Source organism: Lepidochelys kempii, chromosome 2 (genome assembly GCF_965140285.1).
Source record: "Lepidochelys kempii isolate rLepKem1 chromosome 2, rLepKem1.hap1, whole genome shotgun sequence".
Classification (NCBI taxonomy): domain Eukaryota; kingdom Metazoa; phylum Chordata; order Testudines; family Cheloniidae; genus Lepidochelys; species Lepidochelys kempii.
The window spans coordinates 230,741,158-230,761,874 of NC_136381.1; the positions used below are offsets into that span (position 1 = coordinate 230,741,158).

Consider the following 20,717-nt stretch of genomic DNA (forward strand, 5'->3'; position numbering starts at 1 on the left):
GGGCATGATCCGTTCCCTCACTGCGACCATCCCTTCTCCACAGAGCAATTGCATGCGCTCCAGCCCTAGGCTGCAGGGCCGGAGCAAAGACTCTCCCTGCAATGCTTTGCCTGCCAATCAGGGGCCACCGAGGTACCAGGCACAGGAACCATGAGCAGGGAGTTGGCCTTTCTTGTGGTCTCCTTGCTTGGCAGTGAGCAGGAGGGGTAGGAGGAAGCATGGCTGAAATGCACAGGGCTGAGCAGTTGAGCCTGGGGGGAGGGGGACAAAGATACCGGGGTGGGGAGCGGGTGTCGGACTGGGACAAAGAGTTGGAAAGGGTGGGCAATGGAGCTGGGGAAACATGAGGGACTGGAACTGTGTCAAGAAGCTGTGGCAGGGGTAGCAAGGCTGGGTCAAGAAGCTGTGGCAGGGGACAAGGAGCCAAGGGAGGCTGGGGGTGGGGGAGATTGAGATAAGGGTGCTGGGGTTGAAGAAAAAAAAACTAGGATGAGGAGTTCAGGAAGGTGGAGAACTGGAACAAGAGGCCTGGGGAGGGGGGCCAAGAGCAGGCTGGAGAGGCCCAGGGCAGAAGGGGTCAGGTTTGGGGAGGTCAGAGGCAGAAAGTCTGTGACCACTACCCAAGAGTCTTGAGCCTCAGCATTCCACTGTGGTCAGCAAATTGTGGCAAAATGGGCTGACAAATGTGTGCCTCTTCTCCCTGCAATTGCTGGCCTACACAGAGGATAACAACCTACTACTGCTGTAAGTCACTCGTTAGCTCAAGTAGTGGAGGTCTGTGCTGTGGAGCCAAAGGTTCTAGCCCTACTTATAAGACCAGTGGGAGTCAATATGGTTCCAGATGGTGGAATTTGTGTTTTTTCAGTTTGCTTTAAACAAACAAAAAACTAGGAAAGTACATTTAAAAAACTATGAATGTTAAGAATATTCTGTATGCAACCTTAATTTGGACTCTTTGCACCTATGTGCTATCCTATAGTCTTTAATCATATGATCACATGCTATTTGTTTCCCACAGTATCCCTGCTTAATTCAGTGCACAGCCTGGAAAGTGCTCATTGAATGACTTGGGGCTGTGCAGTGATTGTGGCTGTTGTCTGTAGGACCACTGAGACATATGTTGCACACGTTGGAAGGTGTATGATTGCAAGGATGGTCTCATGGTTTAGGTAATAGAATACTCCCTTGAAGAAATGGATTCTGTCTCTGCCCCAGAGTTCCTGAGTAATGCTGGGCGAGTCACTAAATTAACATTTTCACAGGTGGTCAGTAAGGCCATATCTACACGGGGATACTCAGAGGTTAAGGCAAATCAACTAAAGGTGTGAAATCAATGTGCGCAATTTAAAGTGCATTAAACCCCCCTGTAGATGCTCTCACTTAGGAGTAAAGTGACCTTAGCTCACTGTAACTTAATCCTCCTTTGAGCAGCCAAGTGGGAGTTTAATGTGCTTTAACTTATGCACATTAACTTCACACCTTTGGCTGATTTGCCTTAACTTTCCTGAGTATCCCAGTGTAGACATGGTTTTATTGTATGTGCCTGTTTTCTGGGTGCCCAACTTGGGATATTTGGGGCCTATTTTGCAGAAGTCCTGAGCACTCACAACTACAACTGAAGTCAATGGGATCTGTGATAGGAACATATAAAGCGCTTTATAATGCTAAGTTACCTGAAAAATCAGGTCATATGCATCTGTCATGGGCCACTCAAAATTAGGGCACACTTTTGACACTAACATCTCTGTGCACAGTTCCTGATCTGTCAAATGGGAATAATAATATCACTTCACCTCATTAATGTTTGTGAAGCACTCAGATACTATAGTGATGAGCACCATAAAAAAGCTCATTAGGAAATGAATAATTCTGTTTTCAAAGCAGAATTTGAGTACTGTGCCATAAATAAGGCCTGGGGACATATACTGAACAATGAGGATGAAATCTAATATTGAATAATTGCCCATTCAGTGAGCACCATCCATTCTGTGCTCTGAAAGAAGCAGGCATCCTGTGGAAAGAAATAGTGTGTGATCATGTAATTAAAGATTATGTCATAAGGCATAAACACAAGGGGGCTGAATTAAGGTTTTATAGACAAACTTATTTTTGACATTCCAGTGCATGAGTTTGTGACCTTAATAGTCTTTTTTTAAGGCAGTTTTTGGATGCAATATTATCTTAATTGTCTTTTGTTTTTAGACTAGTGGCCTTTACAAATGGACTGATAACTGGAGAATCAAGTACTCTAAGTGGGCCAGTGAGGAGCCAAAACGGAGCTTGGCCTGTGTTTACTTAGATGTTGATGGGACCTGGAAGACAGGGTCTTGTGATGAAAATTACTTCTCTGTCTGTAAAAGGTCTGATGGTAAGCAACTGAATTTAGCAATTTTAATTAGTGAGCTTCAAGTTTAAATGCATTCAAGTCTTGATTATGACTACAGTAGAACCTCAGAGTTATGAACACCAGAGTTACGAATTGACCAGTCAACCACACACCTTATTTGGAACTGGATGTACACAATCAGGTAGCAGCGGAGACCCCCCACCCACCCCACCCCCCAAAAAAAAGGCAAATACAGCAAAGTACTGCGTTAAAGGTAAACTGCTAAAAAAATTGAGGGAAAGTTTTTAAAAAAAGATTTGACAAGGTAAGGAAATTGTTTCTGTGCTTGTTTCATTTAAATTAAGATAAAGGCAACATTCTTCTTCTGTGTAGTAAAGTTTCAAAGCTGTATTAAGTCCATGTTCAGTTGTAAACTTTTGAAAGAACAACCGTAACGTTTTGTTCAGAGTTATGAACATTTCAGAGTTACGAACAACCTCCATTCCTGAGGCGTTCGTAACTCTGAGGTTCTATTGTATATATAAATGATGAATGTGACCGTTGACGTGTACTCTGCTCCAATATTGGTTTCTATAAAGGAAATAGTCATTGATACAGTTTCTTGGCGCTTGACAGACGCTAACTAGTGAATTCTAAAGATTTTTCAAAGTTTATTCTACAAACTAATTGGGGCATTATGCCACTTTGTTTTTAACCTGTAAGCTGTGGACCCACTGTTGCATCCCTTACATATCCAAATACTCTGACATGAATGAGAGTTTTGGATGCTCAAGAATTTCAGAATTAGGCCTTTTCTACTCATCTACAAATCTGTCAATCCAACAGGAAGTATCAATGGAGATTTATTGGAAAGTCTAGTATCAGCTGCCCTGGCTTTTCGGTCCCCCCAGAATCAGGGTCTAGTCGCCTGTGGCTCCCAGCTGGGAGAGGGCTCCATTCTCATCCTGGCTTCCAGCCAGGAGTGGGGTCCAGCCACCCAGCTCTCCAGAGGAGTGGGGTGCAGCTGGGCTCTAGCTGTCTGGCTTTCTTGTCAATTTCATGGCTTCAACAGCCGATGTAAGTAACACAGTGTCTACACAGATGCTGTGTCACCCTAACTACACTGACATAAGCCCTACACCTTTTGGGGAGTTGGAGTTATTATGTCGGTGTAGTAGGGCACTTACATCAGTGGGACAAGGCTGTAGTATTGTAGACACTGACATACTTAGGCCAACATGAGCTGCCTTGTGTAGACCTAACTGTGTTGTATAGACCAGGCCTCAGCTAAAGTCAATGCAGTTACCCCAATGTAAAACCTCCATAGCAGAGTAGAGAATCTGGCCCAGATCATGAACCATGAATATCTGAGTTTCTTTTTCATGCTATCACGGTCAAATTAGTAGTGGCTGCTTATGGTACAGTATATATGTGTTTTCAGTAACATATCTGAGAAGCCTTTATTGCTTTCATACAGCATGGTTTCTTATCAGTTGTAGCCCCTACTGAACCTCCACAACTCCCTGGAAAATGTCCTGCATCTGACATACGCAGATCTTGGATTCCCTTCCATGGTCACTGTTACTACATTGAGGCCTCCGAGATGGAAAGCTGGCCCCAGGCTTCCATGGAATGTGTTCGCTTAGGTGAGTGTCATCTTTAATTAGGACCTAACAGTTTCCTGTAGGCTCATTGCTTATTTTTAAGTGAAAAACTGGGGCACTGTAGGGAAGTGGGTGAGAAGGAAAGAGGTTGGTGGGGAAAGTGGAATTAAAGGAAGCCCTTTCCCCCCTTTCAGAATGAAAAACTGGAAAACTTTACAGTAAAGGTCAGGGTGAAACAAAACAATATTTATCCCTCTGACCCCAACCTTACTCCTCGTATTATCTACCTTTTAGCTTTCCTCAGTTGAAGAGCAGAGCCACCTTGTTAATTGGTTAATCATTCAGTCCTTAATAATTATCTCCCTAATTTGCTCCATGTGGGGATGCTTCCCAAATACTCAGAGTGGTGAGTCAGCCTAAGGCTACTCTCACTTGTCACAAGGCCACTGGTCTGAACCTGGCAAAGGTTGAGAGTGAATGAAATTAGTTGAAAGAAAAGGAGTACTTGTGGCACCTTAGAGACTAACAAATTTATTTGAGCATAAGCTTTCATGAGCTACAGCTCGCTTCATCGGGTACATGCAGTGGAAAATACAGTGGAGAGATTTTATATACACAGAGAACATGAAACAATGGGCGTTACACACTTTACACACATTACACACATACACACTTTAAGGAGAGTGATCAGGTAAGGTGAGCTATTACCAGCAGGAGAGAAAAAAAACCTTTTGTAGTGATAATCAAAGTGGGCCATTTCTAGCAGTTGACGAGAACGTGTGAGGAACAGTGGCGGCGGGGGTGGGGGGTGGGGAAATAAACATGGGGAAATAGTTTTACTTTGTGTAATGACACATCCACTTCCATCTCTCCTGCTGGTAATAGCTCACGTTACCTGATCACTCTCGTTACATTGTTTCATGTTCTCTGTGTATATAAAATCTCCCCACTGTATTTTCCACTGCATGCATCCGATGAAGTGAGCTGTAGCTCACAAAAGCTTATGCTCAAATAAATTTGTTAGTCTCTAAGGTGCCACAAGTACTCCTTTTCTTTTTGGGGATACAGACTAACACAACTGCTACTCTGAAACCTGAAATTAGTTGCTATGTGATTACTGTTTGGTGGTGAGACATGGTGCACTGGCCATTCGGGGTTTGAGGAGGGAACACATATGGGCTAACAGCATCCTGGTCCCTGGAAATAAAAGCCACTACCCTGAACCTGTATCAGGAGGAACCAGGATCAACAAGGATTAAGAGATTTTGTTTACTTATCAGGTGGCATTTGGTATCCTGTCAATTAATTTAGCAGTAGGAGTTTAATCCGCTGACTTTCCAAAGGAAGGAAGCTGGGAGTTCAAGATGCAGGTCTGCAAGGGCTCTTGCTCCAGTACCTGGGAAAAGGAAGTCGTGTTTTGGACCCTCTTGGTTTCCTTTTACTTGTTTCAATTTAATGACTGTAAAAGGAGTTCCTGGTCTGTGCCAAAATGAGAGAGGTTCTTGATATTTTATTCTGTTAAAGCCCTAATGAACAGAGCACTTCAAGAAGGGGAGACTTTATTGTTAGCCACAACCCAGGATTTTATGTGGACTCTGTAAAATGAGTTGGTGGTCTCAGTTTAATACTTCTTAAACAGATGTTGGCACCCTAGTGTGGCAAATCCACCATAAAAGGAAAAGAACCTAGTGCTGATCTCTTGTAATAATTGGGCCTACAAATTTACCCTAATTGTGAGCTCAACTGTAAGAAGTGAGTAAAAGTTTATAAAATATCACAACAACCTATGACAATAAATGCGAATGGGAAAGGGTACAAGAGGGAGACAGACTAAATTAGTCCAAACAAAAAGGCTTACTGGTACAATTCTAGGACTGTGTTGAGATGATGCCTGGTAAATAAGAGACATGTGGGACTGAAAATCAATTAACCAAAACTAGCATGTTGGTTATTAGGCCTAATTGGTGGATAAAATAATAAGGGGATGGGCTATTCCACCCAGTGCTCCCTTTTGTGGTCCTCAAAAAGAAACTTTTCTGGGAAAAGCTGGCTACCACTATGCTGTCTGTCTGAAAGATTAGAGAAGGGGAAGGAGCAAACTTTACCATCATGTCTGCCACCCACATCGTCTCCTGGGATCCTTGGAGTTACCAGGCCTCCAATGTAGTTTTGACATCCTGAGGGAGACCTTCATCAGACCAGGTCAGACAGAGGGACCCACATGACACTGGGTCACTTCTACCAGCTTTAGCGACATCCCAGCCACGACCTGAGATGTGACACTGTGTCTCCACCCCCCATGTGTCCTTTTCCTTCCCCACCTTATTTCTTTTTCTCTCTCTCTCCATTTTCCTTCTGCTTAATAAGGATCTGGCTTAGCCAGCAAAGACTGCATATTTTGCAACATGCAAATGCAAATGCAATGCTCTGGGCAGTCCAATAGTGGTACAAGTTTGCCAGGTCTCAGAGTGGCTGATAAGACCATGTGTTATGCCTGTGTTTTTCCAGTAGTGAAGTTGCAAGTGAGAGTCAACATCAGATACATAAACAGTATTTTCTGTTTTAGCTGTTCTTTCCTTCACCCTTTTGTTTTGTCTTCTAGGAAACAGAATTAGACTTTAACAAGAGCCCCGCCCATTTCAACTAACTTTTTCTCTTTTCCCCAAAAAGAAGTTATTACCATTTTTAATACCATCCAAGAGACTGTCAGATGATGGGGGAGGGCAGTTCTTTTTAAAAACTCTCTCCACCTAGAGGGAAGGGTAACATGCGATATGGTTAAAATGGAAGACTTACTTAATACTTTACATTTCGCATGCTTTAACCTTTCCCCTTCTTGTTTTCTGTATCTTTAATAAAAGGTTAAAATATTTTAATGATGTGTTTGCCAAGGTACTAAGGAGTCTGAGGACTCTATATACTAGACCTTGTTTAGCTCTGTTTAATGTTGGACAGTGCAAGATCACGTTAATACCTTTGATTCTTAGGCCCCACTTATTCCATCTACATTAATACAACAGGATATCAGTATTGAGGAAACAGGGACTATGGTGGTAATAAGATCATCCCCTTAACTGGCGTATGATGATATTTCTTATTTCCCAAAACAGCTTCTCTCTTCTTTCTTGTTTTTTTTTTTTTTATCCCCAGTGCAAGAGGGAATATATATATATATATATATATATATATATATATTAAAAAAAAAAGCTGCATTTTTCTAATTGTGTTGTCTCTGGCACATTAAACAACAGGGAAGGATTGGGGTTAATTGCAAAAATGGAGCATACAAATACAGCATATTTGGCAAATGTGCTAAAACTAATATAAGATATGTATTGCCTGGAGATAACCAGCATAGCAGCTCAAAGAAAAGGATGTTTTCCTCTAAAGAGCAAACTGCAAGGGCTGTTACTGATCTGTTTCTGGAGCTCTGATGGACTTCAGTGACAAAAATTAATTACAGTCTATCGCTATTTTAAATGTATCAAAAGGGTTAAGAAAATGTCATCATGATTGTTTCAAGGGGCAGATCATTTTCTATGGTGAAACATGCTTAAATTATGCTTCTTTATTAATTTATGTTTTGCAGGAGCCTCTTTGGTTTCCATAGAAAATAGGGTTGAAATGAATTTTCTCTTGCACCACTTGGATGTATTTGCAAGTGACTCAAGACAGTTTTGGATAGGAATGTACAAGAATGTGGATGGTAATTATTTAACTTTCAATAGTTATTTACAAATAAGTACTCAAACAGAAGATGGAAATCTGATGTCAAATGTTTAATATTTTTCAGTTATAGTACACAAAAAGGAGAAATGATTCAGAAAGGTGACTGCACGTTTTACATCCCCGTCTCTCTCTTGGAAATAGAAAATATTACACGCCTACAGTATTTCATCCAATTTATTTCATTTCACACTTTTCTTTCATTCCCTTGACATTTAACCAAACTTCACAGCACCTCAGTTTTTGAAGAAATCTTATAGTGTTAAGTATTTATTCCCCAAGAGGAAGATCTGAAAAGTCTGCTATAGTCTTTTAAAGAAATATATTTCTGTATTTATTGGTTAGCATTGTAATGCTGGTTTGTGCCTATGAAGCCACAGCCTGTTATGGGGCGGGGATACGAGGAGGGTTTCTGTAGCAGCCACTGCTCTTGCTGGTATTTTGTTTGAGCTAGATGCAATACCTTCAGAAGCCTCGGAGAGCATATGTAACAGCAGCCTTTGGTATACCATTAATTCCACTGCAGTGTGAAGTGAGCATTCTGCTCCTTGCTGGCTGGTTGATCCTGGGTGGTGCAGAAAATAGGCAGGAACATGCCTCCTTACCGATGTACACCTTTTGGGCCCATTGGATGGTTTCAGCACAGTTGCTGGTACTAGACTTTCCGAGTCCGAGGCACTGGAACTACAGCTCCCATGAGGCACTGCAGCTCCCATGAGGCACTGCAAGAGCATTTCTGAATCGAACTGTTCAGTTTTCAGTCACAAGTTTTGGCAAAAAGATGAGTTTTCAGTGAAATTATTTTGGTTTTTAATTTGCTGAAAACTTGAAAATTTCCATTAATGAAAACAAATTGATTTTCATTTTCCATCTAGCTCCAAGTCTGGGCACTGGGATTCCCTTCATCCTTGAGACACAGGAAGTAGCACCTAGTCCTGCTGGCCGTGCCTGAGTAAGGGAAGAGCAGAGATCAATAGGTGTATTTTTTAAGTCGTCCTGATACAATCAGGCAGAATAAACGAACCGAGCCAGACCTTGTAAGGGAGCTGATTTCCAGTCTTGGCTCTAATGCAGGGGCTGCTTGAGATCCTTGCATCTGAATGACCACAGAGAATACATTGTGGTGCTCCACCCACTATGCTGGCTCCCAGTGCAAATTCTGGTGCGAGTTCAAAGTCCTGGTCTTCGGGCATGGTTACACTTTCAGATGCAGAGCGCTTTTGAGTTAAACCAGCCTTCATAGAGCGCAGTAGGGAAAGCGCTGCAGTCTGTCCACACTGACAGCTGCAAGCGCACTGGCTTGGCCACATTAGCAGTTCTTGCAATAGCCACAGTGCTTTTCAAATGGGGGTGGGGTGGGGTGGAGTGGAGTGTGTGGTGTGTATGTGGGGGAGAGAGAGAGTGGGTTTTGGGGGAGCTGAGAGCATGTCAGCATGCTGTCTTGTAAGTTCAGACACCAGCAGACTCCCCCCACCCCCCCGCCCCTCTCACACACAGAACTCCACATGAGTGGCTTGCTTCGTCTCGGAGCAGATAAGCAGCCGGCTGTTAGAAATGGAGTTTTCAAAGGGCATATCCGCATTCCTGCAGCGAGTTCAAAACAATGAGAAGAGTGGCCACTTGACTTAAGGGGATTATGGGATGTTTCCAGAGGCTGATCAGAATGCAGTAATGCAACACCTTGTTCACACTGACGCCCGGGTGTTTCAGCCAAGGTGCAGCAAGCGTTAATATTCTCGCCAAGGTGGAGTACCAGGAGCGCTCTAGCCGTGGAGTCAGAGCGCTCTACATACCTTGCCAGTGTGGACGGGTAGTGAACTAGGGTGCCTGGGGCTGCTTTAATGTGCCCTAACTCGCAAGTGTAGACAAGCCCTTAGTCTTCAAGGCTCAGTGGGCCTGGCCATTCCATTCCCAGTTCACTGAGGCAGCTGCGCTCCTCTAGGACAATGCAGCTAGCAGTGTCCAGGTGAAACCTCACAGACATAAGGCATTCTCAGTTGTGTCTGCCTGGAAGGAGAGAGAAAACGGAGTCCTATAAAATGTTAATGTATTGATTTAATAAATTAATGAATTCACTGCTCAGATACAACAGTGACAGGTGCCATAGAAATCATATGATATTGTTTTAATCTCTAGAAATGAGTGATCCTTAACCTGCCATTTGTTGTTCTGTATTTTTCATTTTAACTTTAGGAGAATGGACATGGGGAGACAACAGTGCAGTAGAGTTTGTAAACTGGAAAGAAAGAGAACCTACGGATGGTTATCATGAACATTGTGTTGACATGGATGCCTCAGATGGGGGCTGGAGAAGCTATTTCTGCTCTGCTGACAAAAGATTTATTTGTAAAATACCAAAGAGTAAGTGATATACTCAGTACAATGGGTTATTAACAATGACTAATATTTATGCTATAAAATCCTTTGCATTGCATATTCTGTACTTGCCTATGTTTGTGGTAGATATTCTGATCCTACTCCCATCGAAATCCCATTGAAACTCCCATTTAAGGGCAATTGCTGAAAGAGATGGAGTGGAACTCAGGAGTCCCGGGCTCCTATCACCCTTATCCTTAGTGCCTTAGACGAGCAGGCACTAATCAAACCAGGCTCTGTTGGTAGGGAGGTGGAGAGGGTACAACCAGAAGGGTTTAGGGAGGAGGAGGAGCCAAAACAGAGGAGTTGCAGGTGGGATGTGAGGGGAAGAACTTGAGCGGAAGTTAACCGGGGGTGAGAGGACCCAGAATGACAGAGCTACTGCTGAAAGGGAGGAAGGAGATACTGCTGAGAAGCAGCAGTGGAAGGATACTAAGATGTATGTAACTCTGAGGAAAGTAGATGGGAGAATGTGCCTAGGACTTAATGGAAGGAAGAGGGGAATTGTGACCCAGTCTGTTTTTCTGTTGCCCCCTTGATCTTGGCGTCCTAGACTTAAAAATGCAAATATGAATTTTCAGTTTTCCCCATACTTCAGTGTGAAAAATCTTCAGCTTCTCAAAATGTCATGAAGGCTTGACATTCTGAAGGTGTGAAATCATCCCAAAACAACTGGTAACATTTTTTTCATGCAAAAAAAAAAAAACAAATATAATTTTTTTTCCTGGATCTAATTTTTAACTGGAATGTTTTGCTTGATTTGGGTAGATGATTCATTTAGATTAAATTAAAGGTGTTGTCAGGTATTTTTCATCTCCATTATTTTACTTTATTTTAAAATGCAGAGTGCCCAACATAGTAATTCTTCAAACAGGATTTATTTACTCTGTGTGACTGTACAATCTGGTGTAAAATGGAGACTTAAAGACTATGAATATCTTTTTTTTTAATTTGAAAGTTACTGAAGTTGAACCAACTGAGAAGCCATCAGACAATAAAGGTAGGACTGATTTCTTATAAGCAAATTAAAGAGAGACCCAAATCAGGTAATAAATTTAAGAACATAAGAACGGCCATAGTGGGTCAGACCAAAGGTCAAGTATCCTAGCCCAGTATCCTGTCTTCCGACAGTGGCCAGTGCCAGGTGCCCCAGAGGGAATGAACAGAACAGGTCATCCATTCCCTGTCGCTCATTCCCAGCTTCTGGTAAACAGAAGCTAGAGATACCATCCCTGCCCATCCTGGCTAATAGCCATTGATGGACCTGTCTTCCATGAATCTATCTAGTTCTTTTTTGAATATTTATTTTATTTTCTGAGAAAATTACTATTTGATACCCAGCTGTGTGGATGTTTATTTGAAATGTATTATTGTGATTATTATATCTCCAACCTGACTAAAAAGCAGCACTCTCCCTTCAAACTCAATTTCATTTTGAATTAAGGTATTTAATTGTGTTTTGACTGGACCTCTGTATGATATATTTTGTGACTAGCGCGACAGAAGTTATCTGTAAACTGTAATGACGTGCAGCCATAAACCTCTGTCTTCAAAAATAAGGTCATTGGGCCTGATTTTCTGTTGATTCTCCACAGCTTACATTGACTTGGAGTTATAGGTGCTCAGAACTTTCGGAAATCAGACCCATTGTCAGACCCTAATATATATCATCATAATCCTTAGGATCCTGAGTAATTGCTTTGCATTCATTTACAGGACCGAAAACAGATGAAGCTGTTCCTGCACACCACTTAAGTGGGATGGTAGTTATTCTTGTCCTTCTCATTCTAGTCGGAGCTGGTCTTGCAACCTATTTTTTCTACAAAAAAAGACACAACCAGCTACCAACAGATGTCCGCTTTGACAACACTCTTTATTGCAATAGAGATGCTGTTCCTGCAACTAGTGACACAAAGTATCTTGTGGCCGACATTGAGCAGAATGAACAAGCCATGCTTTGATTCACAAAATAAAAATGATTTTGATAAAAAATTAATGCATCTGGACTACCTGAACCCTTAAGACAAAGCTGTTTTGTCCGGTTAAAATTGTAGTGCATTTTGCAGAGACCACATTTGTGTGTTACATACATTCCTTCCACAGTTTTGCAAGATTCTGGATCTACTTGTAGAAGAATAGTTCTGTGAGAGGCTATTTAATAAATGCAGTCACGTAAAAGAACCAAATATGACTTCAAGCCATGTGAAAAACATTCAAAACTATTCCACTGTCTCTACATGTCGCCTGTATCCTTATCAAGCATGAAAAGAGCCAAGCTCATCATGCTGATTGTGAGAATAATCATTACAGACTCTTCAAAGCACTCAGAAAAGCAACTGTCTAGTTCTATTGGAATCCTGCACATCTCACTCCAGAGTTCCAGCACTCCGTGCTGGTGTCATTGTATTTCACTTCAGCATATAAAAAGAGACTTTTTTTGTTGTATAACTTCAGTTCAGATGACCTCACAACAGCTACTCAACATGTTCTCTTATAGGGCTTGATCCACTGAAGTCAATGGGATTCTTTCGACTGACTTTCCAGAACACTAGATCAGGCCCATGCTTGCTGTTCTTTCAGTTCTGCATTCTGCTTTTTGTAATATGTAAACAATAAAACGCTTCATAGGTCTTGAAGTCTTAGCTTCAAGAAATGTCATATAATCTAATGTTTATTCCTTTTGTGAAATTTCAATCATGTTTGAATTAAAATGTATCCCTCTGGAGATGAATGGCTGAAAGCAAAGTGTACATTGCTTTACCTTTTGCTGTAGTTTTGTAAAATAAGCATTAAAAGATAGTTTGTAAAGGTTTTGCATTTTTATTATGCCTTGTAAATAGGAACATTTTTTATGTAGTTCACATTTTTAAAAAGGATATAGACATTTATCAGGTTGGCTGGCAGACATAGCACCTTATGTTGTGTTTTTTAAAACATGCGTTTAGTGCTGTAAGTTTCCACAACACTTTACAGAACATAAGTTGGACATGTTCAGCATATAGGCCTTGATCATGCCAACACTTGCTCACCTGTTTAACTTTACATATGTCCCAATATTGAAGATGCTCCTGACTGGAAGCTAGGCAAATTCAAACTGGAAGTAAGGTGCATATTTTAAACAATGAGTACATGAGTGTCAATGGGAAAAATTAAAATCTCATGAATGCAGTAACACTTACTAAGAACATGTATTCTGTGATGAAGATTTTCAGAATACAAGGTAAGTGTGGCAGAAAAAAAATATTCATATTATGGTATCAGATATACATGTGTAATTGGGAAAGGCAGAATAAGTTGAGGGGTAGAAAGGGCAGATGGGATGGTTCCATGCTGGGCAATCACTGTGGTGAAATTCTGGCTCAGTAGAAAAGGTGCAGGAATCCCTTTCTGTAGGTGCTGCATGATGGGAGTTGTGTAGCCAGGAAAAAAAGGGTATGATTTATGTAAATGTGGGCTTGATCTAAAACCACTGTAAACACTCACTGATTTCATAAATATGGAACCTCAGCTGAGTTAACCACATTCTATATATGAAGTGTCATAAACTGCATCCATAGGATGTGTGTCTTTATCCTTGGTAGAGAAGAAAACACAATGGAGCTACCCTCAGAGATGCTGGTGGCATAGAACAGTGTTTCTCAACCTTTTTGATACTGGGGACTAGCTTGCTGCCTTCCTAAACTGTGTCAGGAAGATCTCAGGGCCCGGTGCCAGTCAACAGACTGGTCATTGAGAAATACTGGCACAGACCACGTGCCAAGGTGGCCATTACTAGAGGGCAGTGTGATGTGTTGGCTGCAAAGAATGCAATATCAAATGTTCCTCATCCTTTCCAGTGTCTGGCCTGGAATTCCACGCTGAGGATTTGACTAGGCCCATCAGCTCACTACAGGTACTCTATTCTTGCTTGAGAAGTCCATGATAGTATTTGCACAGAATTAGCCCCTTCTATGTGCGGATCTCAATGCACTTTTACAAACATTAACTAAGCTTCCCAACACCCCTGTCATAAATACAAAGGGAAGGGTAAACACCTTTAAATCCTTCCTCGCCAGAGGAAAAACCCTTTCACCTGTAAAGGGTTAAGAAGCTAAGACAACCTCGCTGGCACCTGACCAAAATGACCAATGAGGAGACAAGATACTTTCAAAGCTGGAGGGGGGGAAACAAAGGGTTCGCTCTGTCTATGTGTTGCTTTTGCCAGGACCAGAGCAGGAATGCAGGTTTGAACTCCTGTAAAAAGTCAGTAAGCAATCTAGTTAGATATGCATTGGATTCTGTTTTGGTTAAATGGCTGATAAAAATAAGTTGTGCTGAATGGAACGTATATTCCTGTTTTTGTGTCTTTTTGTAACTTAAGGTTTAGCCTAGAGGGATTCTCTATGTTTTGAATCTGATTACCCTGTAAGGTATTTACCATCCTGATTTTACAGAGGTGATTCTTTTACTTTTTCTTCAATTAAAATTCTTCTTTTAAGAACCTGATTGCTTTTGCCTTGTTCTTAAGATCCAAGGGTTTGGGTCTGTGTTCAACTATGCAAATTGGTGAGGATTTTCATGAAGCCTTCCCCAGGAAAAGGGGTGTAGGGCTTGGGGGTATTTTGGGGGGAAAGACGTTTCCAAGCGGGCTCTTTCCCTGTTATATATTTGTTAGACGCTTGGTGGTGGCAGCAATAAAGTCCAGGGACAAAAGGTAAAATAGTTTGTACCTTGGGGGAGTTTTAACCTAAGCTGGTAAAAATAAGCTTAGGGGGGGTTTCATGCACGTCCCCACATCTGTACCCTAGAGTTCAGAGTGGGAAAGGAACCTTGACAACCCCTTTGAAGCAAGTATCATTACAAGTGGCTAAAATATAGCCTGTAGTTTGCAGAATGTCACATATAAGGGACAGAGCTGGGAACTGAGAGAATGAGCCCTAGCTTTGCTGTGTCCTAATATGCTGCTTTGTGCTGGTGGAGATGTACAAAGCTTTTCTACTTGCTGGGGATTCCAGTAGAATCTGGTCTGAGACCACACATTCATTTTGCAACTGTCCATAAAACACATCTTTCTATATTCAGTTTGTTTCTACATTTTTTTAATAATTTTCTGTCTTTCATCCTCCAGATCTTCACAGAGTCCAGAGAAAGGAACGGGAAGTTTAAGTCCTGCCAATTTATAGCCTTCCTCTTTTTAAGTCTCAGCTTTTGCAGAAGCTGGCACTTACTTTTGTTAATCATACAAAGAACCACCTAATATTTTTATTAGGGCTGCCCAGCGATTTAAAAAATTCATCACGGATAATTGCACTGTTAAACAATAATAGAATACCATTTATTTAAATACTTTTGGAAGTTTTCTACATTTTCAAATATATTGATTTCAATTACAATACAGAATACAAAGTGTACAGTGCTCGCTTTATATTTATTTTTGAATACAAGTATTTGCACTGTAAAAAACAAAAGAAATAGTATATTTCAATTCACTTAATACAAGTACTGTCGTGCAATATCTTTATCATGTAAGTTGAACTTACAAATGTTGAATTATGTACCAAAAATCCCAACTGCATTTAAAAATAAAACAATGTAAAACTTTAGAGCCTACAAGTCCACTCAGTCCTACTTCAGTCAATCGCTCAGACAAACAAGTTTGGTTACTTTTGCAGGAGATAATGCTGCCTGCTTCTTGTTTACAATGTCACTTCAAAGTGAGAACAGGCGTTCACATGGCACTTTTACAACCAACATCACAAGAAGTTATGTGCCAGATGCGCTAAAGATTCATATGTTCCTTCATGCTTCAAACACCATTCCAGAAGATATGCATCGAGGCTGATGACGGGTTCAGCTCGATAACAATCCAAAGCAGAGTGGACTGATGCATGTTAATTTTCATCATCTGAGTCAGATGCCACCAGCAGAAGATTGATTTTTTTTATTTTTATTTTTTTGGTGGTCTGGGTTCTGTAGTTTCTGCATCGGAGTGTTGCTCTTTTAAGACTTCTGAAAGCATGCTCCACCCCTTGTCTCTCTCAGATTTTGGAAGGCACTTCAGATTCTTAAACTTTGGGTCGAGGGCCGTACCTATCTTTAGAAATTTCACATTGGTATCTTCTTGCATTTTGTCAAATTTGAAGTGAAAGTGTTCGTAAATCAAACAATGTGTGCTGGGTCATCACCCGAGACTGTTATAACATGAAATATATGGCAGAATGCAGGTAAAACAGAGCAGGGGGCATACAATTCTCCCCCAAGGAGTTCACTTACAAATTTAATTAATGCACTATTTTTTTAACGAACATCATCAGCATGGAAGCATGTCCTCCAGAATGGTGGCTGAAGCATGAAGGGACATACAAATGTTTAGCAGATCTGGCACATAAATACCTTGCAACGCCAGTTACAAAAGTGCCATGCAAATGCCTGTTCTCACTTTCAGGTGACATTGTAAATAAGAAGCAGGCAGCAGTATCTCCCGTAAATGTAAACAAACTTGTTAGTCTTAGCAAATGGCTGAACAAGAAGTAGGACTGAGTGGACTTGTAGGCCTTAAAGTTTTACATTGTTTTGGTTCTGAGTTCAGTTATGTAACAAAAAAACATCTACATTTGTAAGTTACACTTTCACGATAGAAATTGCACTACTACTTGTATGAGGTGAATTAAAAAATACTATTACTTTTTTATCATTTTTACAGTGCAAGTATTTATAATAAAAATAATATAAACTGAGCACTGTACACTTTGTATTCTGTGTTGTAATAGAAATGAATATATTTGAAAATAATCCAATAATATTTAATAAATTTCAACTGGTATTCTATTGTTTAACAGCATGATTAATCACGATTAATTTTTTAAATTGCAGTTAATTTTTTTGAGATAATCGTGTGAGTTAACTGCGATTAATCGACAGCCCTAATTTTTATCCATGTTATCTTACCTCCCCAGATCATCAGAACTAATATTCCCTGCTACTTTCTCAAAAAAAAGTATCTAATCTTTTCTGAATAGGTTAGTCTTCCATTCCCCTTTGTACAATTTTATCTGCCACTCCCCAGTTACCTTCTGTCATTACAAACAATTGCTCAGAACAGTGAGTCCACAGTTTTTCTTTCCCTAAAGGCATGTTACCATTTTTAATTCTGTGATAGGATGGAAAGGCATGAGCACCAGCAAACTGAGGATTTATTTCCTGCTTAGCAATACTGCAGGAGCAGTGGACTGGGGCTATGAAGCAGTGAAAAACAGAGGAAAGGCAGGAGAGTCTCTAATAAAATAACTCACTGGTAATTTGAGAGAGAGTACAAGCACGTGGGGAAGCGGAGCTCCACATTCTACCTGTCTATCCATCTACATATAAGCCTGTACACGTCATGTCCACTTGTACTGAGCGCCTAGTCCTTAAAGGCTGTAGTATAACCTAAGCAGGCTCTTTTCCCTAGAAAATGTAAAATTCTTTTGTTGTGTTTATTACAACCTGTGAACTCCCACACTTCAAAATAAAGATCTGGTGGAAAAGCTCTGGTGATGAAGGAGGTTTTGCGTGTGTTGCTGTTGTTTCAGAAGCTACATGTGGTATTAGAATTTGGGGGTAGTGATGGAGTATTCATTGGGGTATCAGTTGAGCAGACCATAAATTCATTTAATCTGACGTATGAACCAATTCAAGACACCCATGATCTCCACAATTTCAAAAAGGTACAGCCATCTCAACCTCCAAAGCCTTTTCCCCAGTCCAATGCCCATTGAAATCAGTGGAAATACTCCCACTGACTTCATTAGATATTGGATTGGTCCGTAAAAGCATTGCTGCTCCAGGGAGAATCTGTTTGATGTTACATTCAGAACCCTCCCACCATTACCTCTGCATGTCTCCCTGGAATAAAGTCTGTCTTGTCCCAGTATACAACATACAATAGAGGAAGTTGTGTAGCCAAGTGGATAGTGCACTAATCTGGAACTCAGAAGGCCAAGGTTCTATTCCTGGCTCTGATGCTGGTCTCTTAGGTGACCTTAAGCAAGTCTCTGTGCCTCAGTTTCCTCATCTGTAAAATAGTGATAGTGACCTCTTTTGTAAGGTGCTGTGAGATTCACCTATGAAAATCGTTATAAAAGAGTTAGGTATTATTATGGGTATATTTTATATTATAGGTATTATTACGTCAAATGGGAGGACTTGTCTAAACAGTGAGTTAGTGTACAGCAAGCTGGGGTGCAAATCTACAACATACTAGTGTGTCATGCATTAACTCTCCATATGGACCTTACTATCCTGCATGCATTAAAAGTTCCCCAATGCGCATTGACCTACTCCCAGAGTAGTTCGAAGCACACTATATCACTTTTAATGCATGATAGCAGGATCCACATCGACAGTTAGTGAGCGGCATACTAGTGTGCTGTAGATTTATGCCCCCGCTTGCTGCCCACTACCTCCCCATGTAGCCAAGCCCTCATTTCACCTGAATAAGGACTTATGTTAAAAATTAGTAATAACCCTCAAGATTTGGATATTTTTTAAAAGTCTTATAACTTAGGTCTAAGTGAAAGTGACTAATGCGGGGGTTCACCGAGTGAGATCTTTGTCTTGTTTTGTGAATTATTGATATACGTTACTGTCTCCTATGATTCTCGGAAGAAGCCTTCATATAAAGTAAAACTGGAGGCACCAGTTAATGATGAGGAGAATAATTTCAAGACTGTCTAGAAAAAAATATCTGCCAGAACTCCAGTTGGGGCTTACAGTGGTGTTGTTTGGTCGATTTTTAACAGTGTCCGATAAATTCTTGCGTAATGAGTTTTGCACTGTTGGGTCTAGGGGAAACCCTTAAATGTGAGAGCTTCTTGCTGAGGGTTCTATAAAACTCAGCAAAGGTTTAAGTTATCTGGGTGATACTGATCAGGATTCTTACTAGGGATAGGTGAAACGTTTCAACTGAAACTTTTTTTGGAGAAAAATGCAGATTCGGTGTCCAAGATATTTTTCAAATTCATGTTGGTTTCAACTAATGGTTTTTGCCAAGAAAACCCTTAAAATCAGAAAAAAAATAACATTTTCTTTTAACATTTCCAAAACAAATGTGTTTACATTTTTGAGCCAAAAGAGCTTTTCATTTAAAAATTTCCTTTAATTTCATTAAAAAGCAAAACAAAACATTTCATTTCCATTCAAACAAAAAGTTTTGTTCCAATCTAAAATTATTATTTTGATTGTCTGAGAATTTTGAAAAATGTTGTTTTCCATTGATGCAAAATGAATTTTTCTTTCAATTTTTGCAGAATTGCCAAAAAAAAAAGAGAAAAAAGAAAAAAAAATCTGTTATTCACATAGCTCTGGTTCTTACTTATTTTTGTTTATGTTCTTATTCAATCAACATATTTTGTCCACAGTTGAAGAGTTCAAATTATATTCTTTCCCTTGCCTAATGTTTATAGTTGCTTGAGTTTCCATAGAGTTATATTATTCAGCAATTTATGCAGTTCCCCTTTTTAATTTTCTGGAGCTCCTTAAGGATCTTTCATTCCTTTTGAGATTTAAGTTGAGCTGTCAAAACAAATAGCTTATGTCTAATTTTTGCATTTAGGTCTCTGTTTCATAATCAAAGCAGAGACTTCTGAGTTTTTCTGCTGTCATAATTTCACTTTAGAATCTAATCTCTCAGCATTTTCCAACAAATACCTGCTATCTGCAATGGGTGTTTTAGCTCATATGACTTTATTTCGTGTTACAGCACTTCTCACCCGAAACACTAAGTGACTTTCTTTCACAAGAGTTTTCTGGTGGTCATACCTACCAGTGTATCAACATTGGCATGTGGAGTCAAGGCAGCTCATAAATGCTATAAATATACAGTAAGTGGAGTGGCAGTGTAAAGGTGCTGTAAAATGAGTGCAGATAGCCTCCTGAGACTACAGGCGGATGTAAAGGCTCTTCACCACCACTTTTCCCAGGCCTCTGCATCGTAAATATGTTGACTGTAGCAAGAGGTACGTACACTACTGCAGCTCACTTCTTCCCAGGGCCTACAAGTAGACTGAGGCTGCTCTGAGGAACTTGCAGAGCTCTGCACCTAGAATAGAGGGGGTGAGGTCCTTATTCCTGCTCCAGCCCCTGGATGCCAGGTAAAAGGGTTGACGTGATGTAAAGGGGCCCAAACACCCCGGTTCTATAAGGGAAGGATTCATCTGGTGGAGACACTTCAGAAGACCTGTGAGGACCCCCTCCCCCTCAAGCTCTGGTGTAGGGGACATGTCAGGGGATAACCTGGGGGTGTGATTCATATGTGAGATGCGAGGCCACAGCATGCAGCACTGTGGAGATTCTGGGCAGGGCTGTGGGTCATAGTGTGGCCCTGCAACTCTGCTTAGATGCACTCCTCACAGCTTTTAAAGTTACACCAGCAGCCCTGGAGCAGCCCGAGACTGAATTGTACAAAGCTTAAAGCCACCTTAGGGGCCCCACTCTCCCTGGGCTGTGCGTTCTGTGCTGCCCCTCCTAGAGGCACAATGCAGAATCTCACCCAAGGAATGTTACCTTTGCTACACCCCTTCCTCTGCAGCCTCATGCAAAAGAACAAAGTAACTGCAAATTAGGACCAATATTCATGATGAGCCATTCCCGTGCCCATGTGTGTTTGGAAAAAGGATTCAGGGAACAATTCTGACCGATGAACAAATTGTAAAAAAAAAATACGATTG

General features: G+C 40.8%; 1 protein-coding gene across 1 annotated transcript in view; it reads left to right on the forward strand.

Annotated features, from left to right (window-relative positions):
- LOC140907676 (macrophage mannose receptor 1) overlaps positions 1–12,776 on the forward strand; it is a 56,184-nt gene extending 43,408 nt beyond the window's left edge. Inside the window, exons 25-30 of the mRNA XM_073334153.2 lie at positions 2,203–2,368; positions 3,820–3,972; positions 7,520–7,636; positions 9,850–10,017; positions 10,991–11,032; positions 11,749–12,776. Coding sequence (XP_073190254.1) covers positions 2,203–2,368; positions 3,820–3,972; positions 7,520–7,636; positions 9,850–10,017; positions 10,991–11,032; positions 11,749–11,993 — 891 coding nt within the window. The 3' untranslated portion in view covers positions 11,994–12,776. The remainder of the gene's footprint in view (positions 1–2,202; positions 2,369–3,819; positions 3,973–7,519; positions 7,637–9,849; positions 10,018–10,990; positions 11,033–11,748) is intronic.
- Positions 12,777–20,717: the final 7,941 nt, after the last annotated feature.